Genomic DNA, 21,822 nt, shown 5'->3' on the forward strand with positions numbered 1-21,822 from the left:
AGTAATCTAACAAACAGAAGCTGGCTGACATGAGGAGTAAAATTCCACACTTTGGAAAAAAAGCATGCTCTAGCATTATACACGAGATAACGACGTCCATATGTTTGGAACGTCTGCTCTTGAAGCTCAGGAAGAAAGACGTTGGCTCTCTAATATGAGATACGTACACTAAAACTCCATTCTGCATTGCCTGATGAGAAGGGTGGGACAGAACAACAAATGTTTAACCTCCTGGGACAGGACTACAGCACCTCGATAGCAATGGGCATTTCACTGCAGTGACCCAAGAGCCAAGGACAGACGACCAGGCTCCATTCGGAGCTAGTCACATCCCACATTCCTTTAAACCAAAGGGGCAACTACAGAAGTGCATTTCATTCTGCAGACTGTGTAAGAGCGAAAAAGAAACTCTTCCATCTTCTGACTACAGTGAGAGAGAATACCGCTGTCGGGCCCGTCACTGAGGCGAGCACGAGCACGCACACCCCAGCACCGGGCACTGCCAGACCAGGCACCCGCTGCCAGGCCACCGGCCGCCTCGCAGCCCTTCCTCTGCAACCGGATGGCCGCACGAGCATTTTTTAAAATTTCTGACCCTCTTTCCACAGACGAAGACCTTTATAACGTGATTCAAGCACTCCCTGACGGCGGCGAATCCAGAAGACCCCAGCCCGGGCCCCGAAGAGCTACAACCAACGGCTCCGCCTGCCACTTCTTCAGCCAGACCCCGTCGCCGAGCCCAAGGCGGGACTCCCCGCTGCCACCTCCAGCCTGCGGCCCGTCAGCCCGGCCGGGGCCGCCCTACCTGTCAGCGCGGCCGCGGGGCGGGACGGCCGGGCCGGCGGCGCGGCTGCTGCGGGGCAGCAGGCACCCGGGCCCGCCCCGCGCGCCGTCGCCTCAAGGGGCCCTCGCGCCCGCGGCGGGAAGATGCACTGCCGCCCCCGCGGGCAGCGGCCCCCGCGCCCCCCCCGCACAGAGCGCCGGCACCGCCCGCCGCCCCTGCGCCCCCTCTCCCACCGCCCCGCACACCCCGCGGCTGCGGGCCGCCCCGGACGTCGCGTCGGCGGGGCGGGCTGCGTAGTTCCGGCGGGGAGCAGGGAGGGGTGACATGCAGAGCAGACAGCCGCGGCCTCGGGAGCAGCTGGAGCGGCGGGCGGGAGCGGCGCTGGGGGGCCAGGCCCGGCGCGGCGCCCCCGCCATGGAGATCGAGAGGGAGTTCCACCGGCTCGACCAGGCCGCCAGCTGGGCCGCCATCTACCAGGTGAGGGGCAGCCGCCCGGCCCGGCTCTGCCCCCAGCCCCGGCGGGGAGCGCCCCTTCCCTCACGCTCTCCCTGCTGCCGCCTGGCTCTGCCCCCCCCACCCCACGCCGTGCGTCTGCCCCGGCTGCCGAGGGCCCTGTGGGGGTGGGGGGGGCCCGCTCCCCGGGCCGGAGCCTTCCCTTCCCCGCGTCCCTCCCGCAACGAGCACTGCCCTCCCTCCCCGTTCGCCGGGCGCCGTGCGCTGCCGTGGCTCTGGGGGCTGCCGCGGGGCGAGCCTGGCGGGGCGGCTGCTGCCAGAGCCCGGCCACGCTCCGGGCCCGCTTGGGGCGAAGCTCCGACATACGTTCTCAGTTACCTTGTGAAACTGCCCGCTTCTGAACCTTGAGGGAGTACCTGCAAGTATCGCGTCTGTCTTTTCTTCTTTCTTTTTTTTTTTTTTTTTTTTTCTACAGAAAAGCAGTGACAGGCAGCGTTGCATGCACCTAGCTTTTCAGTCACTAATACCAGAGCAGAGCCTGAAAATAGCTTGTTAGTAACACTTGTGCAGTTATCTGGTAGTATTTTTTATTATTTTGTTTACCTCATTTAGATTTTTTTGTGGCATTTGAAAAAACCCGTGTGGCAAATGTGAATGCTTGTGAGAATACTTGCCGACTGGATCCAGCTTCACACATACAAGCAACAGAAATTAGGGCTTTTCTCTTTAAAAAGTTCTTTGTGCATTTATTCAAAATGAAGTTTAAGAGCAGATGAAGTACATCAGTAGTGGGGCAGATGTATTCAGTCAGACCAGGCAGCATTGCTGTAGAATCCGTTGGATTGTTTAAGCTGGTATATTGCATAAACTAAGGAGTTTGAAGTTCATATTTGCAACATGGAAGTTGGGCTTTGCTTCCCTTTCACTGTGAATTTCTCTGGCAGTAGACATTTAAAAGAAGGAGTGGAGATATATGAACTCCAGTTTCAGAATCACAGCAGGCAAGCTTTAAAAGTAGTGGCTTGCGGGATGATCGTCTACAGTTTGGCCATTTGATGAGAAGCATGAAAATACTGAGCGTGCTTTTCAGAAGGTCCATTTTTTGTTAGACTGTTTCATTTCCTGCAGAGTTTCAGTGCTTGCTAACCCTATCAGTTGAAAGTCATGTGCATATATGACGTTATGTTTTTGCTAAACTGTTCTTCGCAATTTGGTATGTTGCAGGCTTAGTGCTCAGGAAATGATTTTGAGTAATATAGCTCTGTAATGGAGGTGGTATATTTCTACGGGTACAATTTAATGACAGAAGTGAGATGTATAAGGAGAATGACGGACTGTGGCGTATTTTCAACGTGGGATCAGCATTCAGTTATATTTTAGTTCTACTTTCTTTGAATGATGTGACTCAGTAACCCGCTCAGACTGTGGCACAGCACGAGGTTTGATTGAGGACTAAAATTCAGCTCAAAAAAAACCCCAAACCGAAAATGATTCTTTGACTTGCATCCAACTATTGACAAGCAGGTGGTTTTTTTGCCTCCCCCCCGGTTTTTTGAAGATTGGTTAGTAAGTATGTGCATTTATGTCATGTAACTCAGTTTGTCAACTGCATCCTGCTTTTAAATATCAGCTGTTGAAAATGACATCTTGGCAGATCATGTACATCTGGAAGAACAGTGTACTTCTCTGTAATTTGAGCTTTTGATGTCTAGGCTGTGACATTAACAATGCAGTTTTCCCCACAAATACCAATCTTTGCCTGAAGAATGGAGCAAGTAGAATAATATATGTTATTGGTGCAGAAAAAAATCTTCCCGCAAGTTAACTGTACTACAGGCTTCTAGTATCTAGGTGTTACAGTTGTAACTGGTAAAATCCAAAAATATTCACCAGCATTCAGAGTGAAGCATAATGCAATTTGCTAATAGTCACTTCCTCTTGTTTCTTGGCTAAATCCATTATCTAGAGATACAGAGCTGCATGGCATCCAGGGAGGTGAAGCCAGTTGGAAGGATGGCTACAAGGAGACTTGTCTGGGTGCCACGTCACTTTGAAGGGTTGAAATTGTCCAAGCTTCATTTTTTTGGACAAGGGGAAGCTATGTTCTGCTGTGATAATAGTACAGTTGTGAAAGAATAAAATGCAGAATTTTTTTTTTTTTAATCGTAAATAATCACAGGATGGAGACAAAAACATTTCAAAATGATGTGTGTAGGTGATTTTGTAATAATCATGTCTTGGGCACTGCACGTGTAGTGAATGTATTCTTTGCTGTAGCTGGTCAAAACAGGGTGAACACTGGTGAAGTTCTCCATCTTTTGTTGTTTTTTGTTGGGGTGTGGGATTTTGTTTTGTTTTTTTTTACTGTCCCTTACTTTTGTCTAGATTTACTTATTACTAGAACCGTGAGCTGTGAAGATAGCTTGTTCAGAGACCCAATAGATAAAAAGGACTGGTCTAGTTCTGGCCATTGCTTGCATTGTAGAGAAACATACATAGGAGATAACCAATAAAATGAGACCTGATCTAAGCAGAAGAAAGGCCTATTCATATTAAAGCCCTCTTCCATAAAATAGTAAGTTCGATGAAAACGGACAGTAGATTAAGCTTTGCAATGTGATAGTGTGGTAAAGGTATGCAACAGAAAACAAATGCTGAAGGGTAAGTGAATGATATGCACCCTGCATAAATATCATTAGAAGTATCAATAGGAATGAAAAACATTCACTCAGGAGATGTTACAACAAAAAAGCAATAGCCCAGAGCTAAGAAAAGCACGGTTTAGGCTTGCTGTTAGGACAGGGGAGAACAAGGTAGAGATACTTGTCTAGAATATCAAAGGAACATTGAGTTTTCATTTGCTCATGTTGAGTGCAATATCGGATTTTCACAGTAATTCTGTATGCAGAAGTCTGTCAGAATTTTAGGAGGTATTTTAGTTTCTAACTTGCTGCACATGGTGATAGAATGAGATACTATCTTAAAAACACAACCCTCAAATACAGGTAGAGTTGCTTCTTGTGTTTATGTAAACTAGATATGTTGACTTTAGTATGTTGGCTAATGATATTAACTTTGATGTGCTTATCAGTAATAGTAAAGATAACTCTGAATTATTTACTCATCTGCCATTCAACTAGGGGTCCCATGCAATATGGATGGAGGCAGAGCTGACACTTGGTTTTACAGAAACGTCTGTGGGAACAGCTCATACAGAGTTTTCCATGTGAAGGTAGCAAAATTAAGTGGAAGTGAGTATACTGAAAACAGAACTGTACTGCTGTGTGTGCTCTGGAAAGCTGAAGTGCAATTATGGTTTGGTTTGAGGCCTGTAAGAGACACATAACTGCTCTCAGTTTCTTTATTAATTTTTGAGAGTATTTTAAACTAATACTAATGTGAATGTTACTTTTTTTTCCCAAACCTCTTTAATTGTGAATGTTTATAAGCTTTTACCCACATTATGGGAGGAAGATAGAAAGCTATTGTGGACATTTTGGATGTCTCTCTGTCAAGAAGTTTTTTATGTATTCACTGTATCTGGAAAAATACTTGTAGAATATGTGGGTAGATTTTCATGTTGAAAGTAAACTGTGAAACGGTTGACCCTGTAGAGTTGTAATAGTGTGATTGTGTTGTGTATTTAAAGTAAGTGAACAGGAAGTTCTAGTAGTGTTTTCAGTGAATAAGCTGCAGTGAGAGTTCAGATGTTGTGCTGCTGCAGTCTGCAAGCATTTGGGTTACTTTCGCTCTGTGCTAAAAAAACTTTAAAGTTCTTTGCAGCAGATAAATTGTGGCGTGAGCATGACTTATTATAAATGCATCTGTGCTTTATTCTGCCAGTTCTTGCTACTTGAAAATGCAGGTCTCTGCATGCATGCGTTGCCACTTCTTAATTCATGCTATGTTGATTCATTCGAGGCTTAGCTTAATTGGCTCTGGTTATGGAAAGCCAGTTTACAGCTGCTAGTTGCAGGAGGCTCTTTTTTCCTTCAAAACAGCTAAAGATATTCCATGTTTTCCAGTGCTATACAGCCGCTGAATCTTGATGCAAGTGGGGGAGAGGTTAATGATGAAGTAGCCAAGTCTCTGTGGCTTGCAAAGTGAATATCCTCTCCATGAAAACCAGAATTTACTTTCAGTTGCCAGTGATAGGATGTTTTGTGCTATCGAGAATGTTTCAGGGCACTCGGCTGCATTGGTTAGTTAACTAAAATGTGATATTGTGCAAGTCCTGTTGTATGGAGCCGCTGAGCTGCTTAGTTTTGCTTGTTGTTCAGGGCTTAAAATCCAAGTACTTGAATCCATATCTTCTGTGATAGCATTGCTATAAGTGGAACATTTTAAAATGGAGCCTGTTATGGCTTACTGTTAAGGGGAAATAATTTGCCAAAAATCTAGAAATCGTACAACGTGCAGACAGTATTGCATCTGCTTCTGAGGACCTTCAGAAGGTTTTTACGGTTTTAGTGTGTTCTTCCACGTTACTTATTCCCCTTTCTTTCTCTGTCTGCTGTAAGGGTACGTATATAGAAGGAAACAGACAGTTAAGGAGAATGCAGTGTTGGCCGTATGCCAAATGATGTTAAATTCAAATAGAAATAGCCCTTGTAAGTAGTAGAGAATAAAATGTGGTGGTGGTAGACCAAGTATTTTTAAAACTGAAAGAACTGCCTAAATATTCTAGGTAGGTTTGAATTAACAGTTCATCCTATAGTTAACTAAACATTAAAATGAAATATTTTCTCGTAGTATTTGCTTTGCAAATGGACTTTCTCCAAGGGTTTTCTTTAGCAAATACTTTCTAAGCTGTGGTTTACACTGAAATATCACTGCTACTTTCTTCTAAGCGTATGCATTCTGAGGTTTTTAGATCAGTGTCACTAGCATGACACGATAATCTATTTGGATTCTGAATTTAGCCTCATTAAATGTCTGAGGATACTAACTGATTCCTTAAAATTCAGAATTTATGTATGATTCAAAGTGGTCATCTGTTAATTAAACAGAAAATTGAAGAGGAAAGAGTTTACAAACAAAAAAAGAGAAAAAGTCTATAAAAAGGAGTAAAAGCTTGAAGTTATACTCTTGCTTGTACTCCAGTGAACGTGAGAATTGGGTGGGTTGTTTCCATCACCAGGTAATGCTGCTGTATTTGTTTTCCCATAGTCAAATAAATAGTTTTTTCTTTAGTCTCCCCATATGCAAAATGAGATTTATATTCAGTAAAGCATTAGAGAGCACTTTTTTTCCTTTTTTTTTTTAACCACAAAATTACTTTTATGCCTTTTGTAACACGGAAGGGAAGGAACCGAAAACATGCATACAGTATCAATATTCTGTTACTAATAACATATTAAGTAGTTTTCTAGTAGGTTGTGGGGGTTTGTGTGTTTTGGGTTTTTTTAAGTACCTTCAAATTCGATTAGCATTGTGAGGCAAAAAGTGCAGCTCCTTTAATACTTCAGACATTCAACATCATAGGAGGATTTTCTCCTGTGACCACAATCCTGCAATTTTGTTCTCCTCTTTTAAAACAGAGGTCTGTTGTGCAGCAGTGGAAGGGTAAGCTCTCTGCATAGAGGGAAAGTTTTTCAAACCGTGAGTTGAGTAGGAGGCTTATTGAAAATAAATTGACGAATACTTGAAAATTGAATATTGTGCCATAGAACTAACAAATTCACAAAATAAACAACCCCCTCCCCCCAACCCCTTAGCTGGAGTGGTTAGTTAGAGTGTTCTTGAGTGTGGGATTTCATATTAAAGTTTACTTAATTCTGCTTATTTCTGTAATACTGATTTGGAAAAAGGTTAGTATAAACTGAGATACAAGACAAAACGTTAGAGGGTTGCCTGAGGTTTTGTAAATGCTGTCAGTATTCAGACATTTTACAGAATTACATAAATTTGAAAGGTTGTTATTTTTAAAATATTAGACTAGGCTAGAGCTATTAGACTAGAACATTTGTATCTGCACCTTTGTAAAAGTGTGTACAGCATCACTGTCAGAGGAAAGCAGCCCTAGTGAATGCGTGCTTTTTTTCCTAAAAGAAGCACATTTATGAAGATGTAGAAGCAGATTCTCTGCGATGTTCAGAATTAGTAATCTAAACTTGATCTGGTCTCTTTGATGTTTATAGCACTTACTATTGAGGGATTTTTAGTTGTTTTTTTTTTGTTTTGCTTTTGGTTTCTTTTAGTCAGTGGTCAACTTGTTTCATGTTGATTTGCACAAGAAACATTTTTTGTTTATCTTTCTGGTGCCAGTAGACATGCCCTTGCTGGTTTGGCTGGGAGAGGCACTATGATACAGCATCAAAATGCCGTTGTATGTTCACTTTGTAGATTGTGTAGTACAAATGCCAATTCATTTTCCTCCAAACCCTGTGAATTTAGATGTGCTTTTTCTCTCACCCACGCAAAACACAGCTAAGATTCAACAGCTTGCCTGTCATATTATACTAAGAAAAAGTGATAAAAGTGATTCTTGGAAATTCATGTGATTCTGTTAATAGTGATATCTGATCTGCTTTCAATTTGGGTTTGAGCTTTCTACATTTAAGAAAAAAGGTTCATATGACAGCAATGAAAAATCTGATATCCTTCATGGGAAGGAAAATAAGCTAGCATAATAGGAAGCTTTTGGAAAGGTTTTTAATTCATTTTTTCTTTTTTCTAATTCTGTAGGTTCTGTTTCCATATACTTTCACCTTACATGGTGCTTTATCCTAGAGTACGGACTGATAAACACATTATTTCCATAAGTTATTGTTTTTGCATTTGTAAATAGTGAAGTAACAAGTTGGTAAAGGGCAGCTACTTGTGGAAGCAACATAAATACAGTGAGCTTACTTGAGACATCTGTGTTTTTAACCGTTGTAGCTCAATATTTTTGAACTCAAAATATTTATCATCAACACTAAATCAGATGTGATTAATTGCAAGTTGTGTTGTGTTTTTTTTTCTGGTGGCTTTTGTTTTTAAAGTATATTCTATTGCTGTCTCCTGCCTGTCCTAGTTGGCATGATGAATTGTACTATACTTTTAAGCAGAATTTTTTTTGTATCACTGATAGTGAACATGCACCTTATTTAGTTGCTTATTTGTTAACCTCTGGAATGAAAAATATTTGCACAGTCCTGCTTCCTAGTTGGGCATATCTTTCATGAAAGAAAGTATATAAATAAAAAACCCTTTCCACTGAATCCAGCATTAATCTCGTACTGGATTTACTGAAGTAGCATGCTGATACGTCGAAGACCTGTTTCAGAGGACTGTTTTCGTTGTTAGGGATTGAAATTGAATTTCTGCTTTGTATATAAGATGTCTTTTTTCCTGCTGTGTTAGGATCCAGGCCTGTAAGTAGTTCCACATTTGTCTCGGCTCTTGGTTGTTGTGGATGCGTTGGGAACGTGTGGTTCAATGGGTAAAAACTCACCTTCAGCACTGAGGGTGAAGAGATCAATGATGAGAAGATGTACTTGTCTCACCAACTGTTAAGAGATTGTTGAATCAGATTTGAATCGTGTAGTACAGTCTTTTTCCTGAAGGAAGAAGGTTAAAACAGTTTCTACATAAGTAGAAATAGGAAATAAAGCAACAACAAAGCGAAGTTTTGCATTCTGCCAGTATATACAACTGCAGAAAAACTTCTACACTGTACCACTGGTGAGTGTGGAGCTAGGCAGAGAAGGAACTGTCTCCTCTGGGCAGAAAGCTCACTATGCTTTTTGTACTAAAAGAATTGCTAGTTAAAAATGCTACTAAACAGTAGTATTTCAAACTTAAAGCAGCTGTTCTATTTATGATCTTTCAGGTGCTGTTTCTTGTATCTTAAGTTCCCAGAATTTTAGGCTTCTTCTGTGAAGTGCTTAATTCATGAAGTACTTGATGCTGTGAGCTGTTCTACAAAAGACACTCTGTTTCTCAGATTCTTCATATGTATTTGGAACAAGAACAAGTGTTCTACACATACAAAGGAATGTTCTCATAACCTTCTTCCCTTGTGTGCATTTGAATGAGAATTGCTTGTTTATATCATTTCTAGTCCCACAGTAACAGGTTACATTAGCATAAACAGTGTGACCTTTTAATGTGATCACAGGAAGTAAAATGTGAAATCTATTTTAAAAAAGCATTTTCAACTAAGGAAGAGTATACTTCCTTTTTCTGACATGATAAATAACCCATACTAGTTCAGAAGATCTAGATTCTGTTATACTGTTTAGGGCCTATTTTTTTCCACTGTCTTCTGCACAGTCATTGCAGCTGATTGAAGTAGGACTAGAACTCTGCCATCCTTGTGTGGATTTGTACGTCCTTGCTCTGTGTTGCGCAGGCATAAATGGGGGCTACTGGAAAAACAGAACTCTGACGTGAGCAAGAGGGTTTAGTAAGAGGAACTTCTTTTGCAAAGGAGAGGGTGGGTCATTGGAGCAAGAACTGGAAAAATGCTACATAGCTTATTAAACAGCCAAAATACATAAACGCACATTTTAGAAATTTTCTGAATATTTCCAGAAATGGAAGAAAAATGGGGAGAGTTTTAACCAGCAAAGGATGGGGGAGCGGACAGCTACCCAACTCTAGAAAATGTTTTTCTTTATTCCCTTTACAGTTTAATTAAATTGGAAAGCAACATTGTCACTTGTTTCTTAAACTTCTGGCAATGGAGAATTTTCACATGAAATCGCAGTTGCTACCTGGAATTGCGCAGTGCCCAGGAGTGTCTGTAGGATGTGATGACATGAACAAGAATCTTGTTTCAACTTGTACAATGTTTTCATTCCCAGTATTGATATGTTCTCAGAATTGGCCTGAAGTGTTTCACGACCAGAGCAGATCTGCCCTTGTACTGTTTCAAAACTAGTATAGTAAATACATGAAGGACAACGTGTGTTGTGAACCAACAAACCCATCCTTTTTATCCTTGCATATTACAACATGAGCTGCGGTTGAATTGGTAGCGTACTGAAAAATGCAATATTGAGTTGGGGGGGTTGGTTGTTTGCTTTGCCAAGGAGCAATGTTATATGGATGGCTCATTAAGAATCTCTCTTTACATAGCAGTTGGTTTCAGTTCTTCTACAATAATCACTGTGATAACTGACACCTATTAACAGACAGCTAAACTATGAAAGAGCATGTGGCAGTCTGGCTGTGGTTTCCAGAGGCAGAGGTGGGTTGTGAGCATGGGTAGTTTTGGCCTGGGGAAGGAAGGGTCTGAGCAGCCCGAGGTTCAAAACGCTGAGGCAGTCAGCTCTTCTTTCTGGAGGCAGGCTCAGGAATAAGACTGTTTTTGGGGGTACCCCCAGGTTCTGGAGCTTGTTTGTCCTGTGTCCATCACGCTCATTTTCAGTAGAGGTGAAAGACTAGAACAGGAGGTTGAAAATATGTAAAATCTTTACAGCTGCTAAGTTACTGGATTTATTAGCCGACGTGAGAGCATTAGTGGAGAGGTCTAATCTTACAAGTCTTTTTAAAGCTTGTCAAGAAGCAGGCAGAGCAGAAAGACTTCATGGAAACTACTGATTTGTGCCTTATTTGTCATTGATTTCTTGTTTATAATTTGTGTAAAGCTTACCATTCAGCACCTCCATTAGGAGCGAGTCCATTGTGCTAGGCTTTACTTGATTGCTGTGTACAGTCCAGTGTACAGGCTACTTTTCTGTGACTTGACTGACAGAGGGAAATTCCGTATTTGCTGTGGCTGCAAAGTTCGCTACCACATGAAGTGGGGATTTTGGGTGGTAAAACTGTTAATGTGCTTATTGTCTTTAAAAGTAGCTAAATAATATTGCTACCTAGTTAGGAGCAAGCACTCAAAACATTTAATGTTTTCATGTAAAAATGTCTGTATCTTTAGGGTTTTCTTGTACAAAAATCTCTGCTAACCATCTGTTCTCCATATAGAACTATCTCTCTACACCCAAAATTCTGTCTTGGAATACTTACGAGAAACATGATCCGATCTTCTAGTAAAAATCCTTTGCCCTCAGCACTGTTTATGTAAGAGGAGGCACTTGCGTGTGATTCTGATAGTTGATAACCTTTATTTGTGGATCAGTGTTCAGAAGCCTTTACTGTAATGGTCCTTTGGGGAGCAGGGGAATGGAAAGGGATGTGATAGGGGTGAAGGGTTTTTTAAAGATGTTTGGAAGTTACTGTGTTTTATACTTTTCCCCCCCCCCCCCCCCCCCCCTGTAAGTGTTCCAGGTGTGTGCTAAGACTGCCAATGGGGGTTTGAGATAGCCACCAAATTGGTAAGCACGTTTAGTGAAGACTGATAGCTGGCTCTAGCTGGCAGAAGCGGAACACGGTGAGGAGGAGTCTAGTGGAGCCGTGGGTGTTCAGTACCGCATGGGGACTGGGCTGCAGAGGAGGAGTGTGGGGAGTACCAGGAGTTGTGCATTTCCAAGAGAGGATGCTGTCATTGTAAAGAGGGAAGTTGTTACAGTTGCTTGGCTTTGTTAAATCAGTTGGTGTTCTCAGAGCAAATTACTTTAAACTAGCAGTTTTAGTAGATGCATGAAGTGGCAAAACATTTTTATCTCATCTGATCCATGCAACTTACTTTCACGCACAAATCTGTTTCATTAGCACAGGGAGGATGAAATAGTCCTTTGAAGGCCTAGCTTGTTGAGTTTTGCAGTCTTTTTCATGTAATGGAGTGCAGAGTGCTAATCTGTCCTGTTTTAGGATGTCTGTGAAAGCTTATCTTGATTATGTGATGTGCCTGTTTAACACTGACATTTGTTTTTTAAACTCTGAGTTGCTTTCAGATGTGGAGAAGATGACCTGCACAGCTGGAGGTGAAAGCTTACTCTCACTGTGATGACAATTAAAATAATCTCTAGTAATACGAGATTGGTCCTGACAGTGTCTTAAAGTATTGCTTTGTAACTTGGAGAAAAAATAAAGTAGGGAATAAATTTTAGCGTTTAAGGTGTGGCAGCTTTGGGGTGAAGGGAGGGGTTGTATCTTTCCACAGGAAGTTCTCAGGCGCATTGGCCATAGGTAGATTTTTCTTACACATAGTCTTTTCTGAAGACACACTTTTACTCACCTTTCCTGTGTGAGAACTAAATGCTAAGACACACTAGAAACTATGTTTATGATAAGTAAAATGCAGTATTGATATCCACAGTAACTAAAGAAGGGCAGCTAGTGAAACAAAGTGGTCAGAAACCTACCTCAGATCTACGTAGCTTAGCTTCTCTGAATGTCAGTTCAGTAAACGTTACGTCTCTGCTGTCAGCATTTAAGAGTTATGTTTCTCTTTCCAAAAAAGTATTGATTTTTCTCTTTCTCTTGGAACAGTTTACTACTCTGGAAGTAGTTGTGTAAATATTCAGCTTTAAGTGCAACTTCTTCTGTTAAACTTTGGTGTAGAGCAGAGGTGCCCAATCATTCTGTCCTGGAGCCATGTGAAGGCTGGACAGTCTGTTCTGTCCCTGTCATCAGCCAGCACGCTTGTGCGATTGTCACGTGGCCTGTTCAGCCCTGACGTGACCTGACAGTTGTATCATCAGGTAAACAAATGTGTAGGCTTATGCTCGTGGGGATAGGGGAAATGGCATCAGTGTTTGATTTCTCCTCGAAGCTGTGTTTGGTCCATAGCTTGGGAGTTGATCATCTCAGGTTTAGAAAGCTGTAATTTTAAACTAGCGTAGTTTAGACTGGTTTCCTAAACACTATTAGACAGTCCTGTGAGAAAACAGCAGTATCCTAATTCTGCTTTATCTAACATCTGTTTTCAGCAGTACTGTTTGTTCTCAGCAGGTTTTTGTGTGCATTGCAGTAGCTTGGCAACCTGTAGGTTGCACCATTCAGTGAATTCAGTATGCTTTTAATCATCACTAAAATTTTCCTTTCCAAATTTGAATATTAGAAGTACAGTGGAGTGGGCATCTGTGATTGTAACAGCAACAGCCATGTTGAAACAGATCCCAACTGAAACAAGCTGTTCATGCGAATTTGTAATCCAGTGTGTTTCTTCAAATTTCAGTCCAAAAGTCTTTCTTGAATTTAGTCTAAGAAAGGATACTAGTAACTTCTTTCTGGGAATGGTAGTTAAGCAGTTACAGCTACTTAAAGTTTCCAAATACAGATTTGGGCAGTATGCTGAAAAACGTAACTACTAAAAGCATGACTATTTGCTGGTTCTGCTTTAGGAGCAAAGCTCGAGTTTGGCCTTTCTCTGAACGCAGAGGCATGAACGTGGTTTGTGCAATCCTGTTAATTTTATATTCTCTTTAAACTTGACTCTCAGTATTTTAGAAATGGTAAAAAGCTTTTGGTAATAGCATAATGAGTATGCTTTGGCAGAATGAATCTTTCGTTGCATTGCCTCTGTTCTTACTAATGGCAAGCAGAGTGAAGCATTATTATGCCATAGAGTAGAATGTGCTGAGATTTTGTTTTATACCCCAATTTGTAAGGAAGAAACAGAATGTAGGAGAGAAACCCACTTACATTATGGAGCTGGTACCTGTTGTAACAGATGGTTCATCATTTCAAATGAACAGGGTTTCTTGGTACTAAATAAATCAAGTAATGCCTCCCCCCCTTTAACTTTTAAAATTGCATCTCAAGAAAGCCAGTAAAGCAATGTATGGTACAAACATCTTCAAGGAAATGAAGTTTACCACTAAATAAGATGTAGATATCTTTTTTCTTTTTGATTTTTTTTTTTTAATAGGTAATACAGAGTTCACAACTTCCTATTTAACAATTCATGCCACTTCCTTTCTTGTGTTTTTTAGTACTCCCTCTACATACAAGCTCATAACTTTAAGAATTTTGAAGGAATTAGTAGAAGGTTGGAAATATGGCTGTTGCCTGTACCATGGTACTCTAAATACAAAAATAGTACAGAGTGGTCTCAATATATGCCACATCATAGTCAGGATGTGACTTTATTCCATTAACATTTGCAAATATATTAGAAAGTTTTATTTAGTTTTTAGATTATTGGAGTACCCAACATGAATTAAATAATTTATGCAGAATGACACCTCTTAGCCCTGAGAGAAAAGAAAATTACTTTAAGCTCTGCCTGCAGTTGGTTGGTGTTTCAAAGTCATGAACAAGAGTTTACTTGCGTTAGAACCGAGTCCTTTCTTTTTCATGTTAAACATTTACATTTACTGCTTTGCTTGGTCTTCTAAAGGTTTAACAGATTTTTTTGTTACGGTAGTTTTTCATAGTTGTCTCTAGAAAAAGTAGGTTTAAAAATATGCTTTTACCAACAGAAATATATTTTAAGAAATTATTCTCTTACCTTTCCCATTTATAAAAATATTAATAAAACAACTGACATAATACATATAAACCAAAACTGTGATGTCTTAAATATTATTTATTTTGTGAATGCCAATTTTAAATGCACCGTGATAATGCATGTTGCACCACATCTTTCATTCTCCATCACCAATACACCACGTAAGAATCTGGTACATGTAGAGCCACCTATGTTTTAATTTTAAAATCTGACTGTTAATTCATATTCAAGCATGTTCAGCATTGGCTTGCCACTACTTCTGCCATGTAAATTCAATGATATTTTGGCTGTTGGTGGGACAGTCCGCATTTTGAAAGTCTCACATATGTAGTGTAATGTATTCAGAAGATTATGTAGCAGAAACTTGGGCTGTGTGGCCAAGATACAGTATGAAATGTGCAGTTTGGCTAAAAAAATACCGTTGATTTTCATTGAATCTTTTCCATCATCTGAACAAAAATGGCTCCAAAATACCAACCTCCAGGTCACTATTTCTAAAACACAGAGGGTGCACAAAAAACCTTCATGGCAGTTCTGGTGCGTTGTGTTTGAGAAATGTGTTCAAGTCTACCTGTTTCCTGCTTTTGCTGCTGGATAGGTACAGGAACTACGTGAACACTTTTGTGCCCTGATTGCTGAAACTAGAGTTCAGAGCTCTTTAAACAAGGAGTACAGGTTCATAAGCAAGCAGCTATGAACTGGACCTTTTTTTTCCTTTCAAGACAGGCTCTTCTGAATGCTCCAGATAGAGAGGAGATTGCCTTTACCTTATCAAATAAGAATATATGCCTTTATAAATGAAACATTACAGGAAAAAATAGTGGTAAGTGTCTAATGTCTGAATAATCTGTTGCTGTTCATTTGATATGGTAACAGTATTGTGCTGTGAAGGCTAATTTAGTAGGTTTCTGAGAGGGAAATAACCTTTGGAACTCTTATAATATGCAAACTAATTAGATGTTGCAGTGAACACAGCTGTTTCTGCCAAGCTGCCTAAGCTAGGAATTCAAATTACTATTTTTAGTCAGTTTACAATGTCTCTGGTTCTCGATGGTACCCGTGTTATTACTTTTAAAAATTATATTAATGTGTATTTATCACCGACAAACTAGGTACAATAAACATTTTTAGTGCAACCAGTCCATTACTTTATAAATCAAACAGTGTGAATATATAGACACAAAAGAATACTTCAGGTGGCATCTGGGCTGTGTTACACTAAAAACATGTCTATGACGTGTATAAATTCAAATTGAAAGCTCCTCAGAGGAAGAGGCATGAGTACTGGAATGAAGTAATTGATGTTTTCTGTAAGTTATTTACATACAGTCATATGTATTCCCCTTTTCTCGCCCTCCAAGAAAGTTGCCTTTCTCCACTGTACAAGAATTTCTTGCATGCTGTTGTTTGCATTCAAAATGCTTTTATGTTGATCCTTGAGATATGATCATTGTACAGATTTCTGTAAAAATTAGTATAAATTCTATACTGAAATTTAAAAATCATTGCAGTTAACTGTACTTCTGCAGACTATGAAATAACTGCACTACTAAACATTTGGAAAACAATGCTGGTGGAGATTACTTTGTGTGAAGTGTTTACAGTTCTATGAGATATAGTCAAGATTTAACTTCAAAATGACGTTCTGAACTAGTTTACTTTTTCTAATAAGCTTTGGTACTTTCTTCAAAGATTGCTGGATGAGGAAAAGTGTTCCTCAAAATCTGTGTGTACTGAATAGACATACTTCATACATAAATTTGCTGCTTCTGGAAAAAAAAAATCAGTCTAATTTTAACATAACATATGGCAAGCTGGTGTCTAAAACTGCTTTAACTGGCTGTACTTTCTAAAGGCATATATAACTAGTTTAACCTGAGATAAGAATTAGGTCTTAGAAAAACTATTTTAATTCCCATTTGCTTCTGTTAACACCAATAGCTTGCTTATACTGTCCTCTAAATAACAGTAGATAAAGGTCTGAGTTTAGTTTTAATCAGTGTTGGGTGTAGAAAATGATGCTTGCAAATTAAACCTGTTTTCATAAAATCCTGTTTTTCCTTCTGTTTTTCATGATGGTAAGAAACTTTCAGACCAACTCAAATCAAGAAAATAAAAAGTAAAATAAAAAAGTTCTGATTCCTAAGTAACAGTTCTTTTGAATCTGGTTTTGTGTCATCATGGAAAATAGGCCATTGACAATTAAACTGGAAGTGCTTTTGTATTTAGAAAGACTTTCTCACCAAAACATGAAGGAAATGCATGATTTCCAGGGCTGACTCCCATGGCTGTGAATGATACTGCCTCCAGTGACAATTCTTTTTTCTATAGCACTAATGATAGGAAAGAGGAGCTAATCTAGAACTTTCTTCCTTTGCCTCTAAGGACCAAGGAAGACAAAAGCATTCCTCCAAGAGCCTAAAAAAATTGCTCAGAGAAATAGTCTCCCTTCTGAAAGGAGAAATACATAGTTGTTCCAACACAGCTGTCAACCCAAGAGCATTGCAGCGAAGTGGTTGGATTCCTAAGATGGTAGTGAGGAACATTGACTCCTAAGTTAGAAACCTAATGAATTCGAGCATTGCAGATGGAAACTAATCTGCTTGGAGAACACAAGCAGCATCCATAATAGCAACCAAGAGGTGTCTTCTGACTGTCTTCAGTGGTGACTTCCTTAACTGGTGCATTTGCACTACTCTTGAGAGAGGACACAACTGGCTACTTGGAAGAGTTAGGGTAGATCGGAATCACCAGTCTGGCATAAAGGCCTGTCTCTTTCTCGTGGAGACTCTTTAATGTTTTAGCACTCTGAGTTGACATAAACATTTATTTTGGAATGCAATGCCGGCAACAACAACAAACCTGACATTAGGTCATCCAAAGGACAATAGCAGTGATGTGAAAAAATGTATATTTTCCTTTGTGAGACCTAGAAGGATATTTTTGTAGTTTTAAGTCTCCAGTGAACTTGCAAAGGATTGCATGTGCGTATTCTTACATAGTCTGTCTTTTCCCTTAACATGCAAATTCTAATGCCGTGTTAACAGCATCACAAAAATTAATTGGTGACAGAGCTCAGAGTGTACGACATCTCCTGCTTTCCCTATTACTCATTGCATTGACTGTGATTTCAAGGAGGTATAGTAAGATGCCAAGTCAAGTTGTTGAATTTGTAGAGCTTGAGAAGTAAATATGAGAACTCAGGAGCTCTTCTAAAGCTCAGGTTTTCTGTTTTCAGGCACAACTAGTGCTGTAAGACCTCTCTCACATCGGTGAATTTTTTTCTTTTGATCAAATTGTCTCTATGTAGCCATCTGTTATTCCACCTAGTTTTTAATATTCATTTTGAGCACCACCGAAACTTCTGAGGTCATTTGTTTTCTGTTTTCAAGTAGTATTTGTAAATGATCTTTGATCTTCATTACTAGTAACTGGATGACCACCACTTTAATTTAGATATCCACTGCAAGAGAGAGAGAAGTGCGGATTGTTCTAGTTGAACCTCATCATCCATCTGCAACAGAAAGTAATGCTGCAGAACAAACTGAGAACTGTAAAAAGCATGCTTCTATTTGCTGAATCCAGGGTTAAAAATCCTTGTGATCTTAGTCAGGAAATCAGATGCCCAGAGAATTGTTCTGGTGTGAAATGTATGGGTGTAAAATCAAACTCTCTGAAAAACAGAAGCTCTGTATTTCTTGTCTTTACCACTAGGAGTCTGTTTAAGAAAACAACTTCTCTTTCTCTGACTTGGTTAGGATTGCCTTGAGAATTAGAAATATAAAATACCTCAAACCTTAGCAAATAAAGTTCTTTATCCCTGCTGGATAGGCAAAACGATAGATTTAGGAGAGATGATGACTTCATATTAGATCACAATTTTACCCACATCACAAGTGTTGCTAGGGTCTTGTATGTTTAGTATGTACGTTACCTGTCCCTTAGGGCCACTTCATGGCCTTACTGCTAAATGAAATCCCTCATACTTCATGGATGCTCCCTAATTAGTTTCATTTAGGGAGAAAAGGGAAAGCTAATTAGTTGGTGAGGTGGTGTTCCCAGGTTATTTGTGGTTGGTGTTTTCGAACTGCTGTATAAACTCCTTGTTGTTTTCCTTAAGATCCTTACCCAGGACAGGCCTTCGGTTTAGTAGTGGGTTCATACTCAGTGCTGTCAACTTCTGCACTCTGGCTTCATGGCAAAATTGCCTTTCCCTGGAGGAGGGAACATGATACAGGTGTCATACCAATTGGAATGTCTGGTGCATCACCCTTTGTTTGGAAGCTCTGATTTGTGTTATGCTTTCATGGATCATTTCATAAATGCATCTGGAAAGTAACTCTGAGCTCCTGGTATGGGCCATGTTGTGGAAACGCACCTTGTGGTGGAACTCCATCTTTTAAACTTACAGTAGTGGCTTGCTAAATTGTTGTTCTAATGCTGACTGTGTTCATCTCTGGTAATTTCTAGTTGTGGTGTGTGCTAGACAATTAGATCTGTAGCTCACATATGGTATCTTCAATTGAAAATCACCTTGACAAAATGAAGATCGCTTGGGAATTGTAGCCTGCCCTTTTCTCTCTGACAGTTATGTTATTTTAAGAAGTTCTGCATGTTATTGAGGAGCATATATCACTGAAGTTGGGGAATACCGGACTTGACTAGTCTTCTGTTAATGTGACCAGTATTCTTAAGATACCTAAATGTGTTTAACTCATGTCACAGAATCACAGAATCACAGAATAGTAGGGGTTGGAAGGGACCTCTGTGGGTCATCTAGTCCAACCCCCCTGCCGAAGCAGGGTCACCTACAGTAGGCTGCACAGGATCTTGTCCAGGCGGGTCTTGAATATCTCCAGAGAAGGAGACTCCACAACCTCCCTGGGCAGCCTGTTCCAGTGCTCCGTCACCCTCAGAGGGAAGAAGTTCTTCCTCATGTTCAGACGGAACTTCCCGTGCCTCAGTTTGTGCCCATTGCCCCTTGTCCTGTCACTGGGCACCACTGAAAAGAACTTGGCCCCATCCTCCTGACACCCACCCTTCAGATATTTGTAGGCATTTATAAGGTCCCCTCGCAGCCTTCTCTTCTTCAGGCTGAACAAGCCCAGTTCCCTCAACCTGTCCTCGTAGGGGAGATGCTCCAGTCCCCTCACCATCCTCGTAGCCCTCCGCTGGACTCTCTCCAGTAGCTCTTCATCTTTCTTGAACTGGGGAGCCCAGAACTGGACACAGTACTCCAGATGAGGCCTCACCAGGGCAGTGTAGAGGGGAAGGAGAACCTCCCTCGACCTGCTGGCCACACTCTTCTTGATGCACCCCAGGATCCCATTGGCTTTCTTGGCAGCCAGGGCACACTGCTGGCTCATGGTTAACCTGTCGTCCACCAGGACACCCAGGTCCCTCTCCGCAGAGCTGCTCTCCAGCAGGTCCACCCCAAGCCTGTACTGGTGCATGAGGTTGTTCCTCCCCAGGTGCAGGACCCTGCACTTGCCCTTATTGAACCTCATCAGGTTCCTCTCTGCCCAGCTTTCCAGCCTATCCAGGTCACGCTGAATGGCAGCACAGCCTTCTGGTGTATCTACCACACCTCCCAGTTTGGTGTCGTCAGCAAACTTGCTGAGGGTACATTCTAACTCTTCATCCAGGTCGTTGATGAAGAAGTTAAACAAGACTGGGCCCAGTACTGACCCCTGAGGGACACCACTTGTCACCAGCCTCCAACTAGACTCAGCGCCGCTGCTGACAGCCCTCTGAGTTCTGCCATTCAGCCAGTTCTCTATCCACTTCACCGACCACTCATCCAGCCCACACTTCCTCAGCTTCCCTAGGAGGACATCATGGGAGACTGTGTCGAAAGCCTTGCTGAAGTCAAGGTAGACAACATCCACGGCTCTCCCTTCGTCTACCCAGCCAGTCATGTCATCGTAGAAAGCTATCAGATTGGTCAGGCATGATTTCCCCTTGGTGAATCCATGCTGACTACTCCTGATAACCTTCTTTTCTTCCACTTGCTTCATGATGGCCTCCAGGATAAGCTGCTCCATCACCTTACCCAGGATGGAGGTGAGGCTGACCGGCCTGTAGTTCCCTGGGTCCTCCTTCTTGCCCTTTTTGAAGATTGGAGTGACATTGGCCTTTCTCCAGTCCTCGGGCACCTCTCCTGTCCTCCAGGACCTCTCAAAGATGATGGAGAGTGGCTCAGCAATGACATCCGCCAGCTCCCTCAGCACTCGTGGGTGCATTCCATCGGGGCCCATGGATTTGTGGACATCCAGATCACTTAAGCGATCCCTCACACAGTCCTCCTCGACCAAGGGAAAGTCGTCCTCTTTGTAGGCTTCTTCTCTTACCTCCGGGGCCTGGGATTCCTGAGGGCCAGTCTTAGCACTGAAGACTGAAGCAAAGAAGGCATTCATTAGCTCTGCCTTCTCCGCATCCTCCGTCACCAGGACACCCACCTCATTCAGCAGCGGCCCCACATTGTCCCTAGCCTTCCTTTTGCTGCTGATGTAGTTGAAGAAGCCCTTCTTGTTGTTTTTGACATCCCTTGCCAGCTTCAATTCCAGGTGAGCCTTGGTCTTCCTCGTCGCATCCCTGCATGCTCTCACCACGTTTCTGTACTCTTCCCAAGTGGCCTGTCCCTCTTTCCACATTCCATGGACCTTTCTCTTCTGCCTGATCTCCGCTAGAAGCTCCTTCTTTAACCATGCAGGTCTCCTGCCTCCTTTGCTAAATTTCTTTCTCAAGGGGATGCATTGCTCCTGTGCATGGAAGAAGTGTTGTTTAAAGAGCGACCAGCACTCATGGACCCCCCTGCCTTCGAGAGCCCTGGCCCACGGGATTCCTCCCAGTAGCTCCTTGAAGAGGGCAAAGTCAGCCCTCCTGAGGTCCAGGGTTTTGATCCTGCTTATCGCCCTGCTTCCTCCACGCAGGATCCTGAACTCGACCATTTCATCGTCACTGCAGCCGAGTCTACCTCCAACCTTCACATCCTCCACCAGTCCCTCCTTGTTTGTTAACACGAGGTCCAGCAGCACGCCTTTCCTTGTTGGTTCCTCCACCACTTGCATCAGAAAGTTATCATCGATGCTCTGTAGGAACCTCCTGGATTGCGCCTGCCTAGCTGTATGGTCTTCCCAGCTGATGTCAGGGTGGTTGAAGTCCCCCATGAGAACCAGGGCCTGTGACTGTGAGGCTGCTTGCAGTTGCCTGTAGAAGGCCTCATCAACCTCCTCCTCCTGGTCAGGTGGCCTGTAGTATACACCCACCGTAATGTCACCCGTGTGAGCCTGTCCCTTAATTC

General features: G+C 41.8%; 1 protein-coding gene across 4 annotated transcripts in view; it reads left to right on the plus strand.

The window, feature by feature from the left end:
* Positions 1 to 1,068: 1,068 nt before the first annotated feature.
* The window catches only part of PTPN1 (protein tyrosine phosphatase non-receptor type 1), a 49,925-nt gene continuing 29,171 nt past the window's right edge, over positions 1,069 to 21,822 (plus strand). For 2 of the 4 annotated variants that reach the window (XM_075438691.1, XM_075438692.1), the window contains exon 1: positions 1,069 to 1,261. In XM_075438691.1, coding sequence (XP_075294806.1) covers positions 1,109 to 1,261 — 153 coding nt within the window. In that variant the 5' untranslated portion in view covers positions 1,069 to 1,108. Of the gene's footprint in view, positions 1,262 to 15,241; positions 15,343 to 21,822 lie in introns of those variants that run through there. The other 2 variants (XM_075438693.1, XM_075438694.1) reach the window with 2 other exon arrangements.

The sequence above is a fragment of the Opisthocomus hoazin genome, chromosome 18 (genome assembly GCF_030867145.1).
Source record: "Opisthocomus hoazin isolate bOpiHoa1 chromosome 18, bOpiHoa1.hap1, whole genome shotgun sequence".
Lineage (NCBI taxonomy): Eukaryota > Metazoa > Chordata > Aves > Opisthocomiformes > Opisthocomidae > Opisthocomus > Opisthocomus hoazin.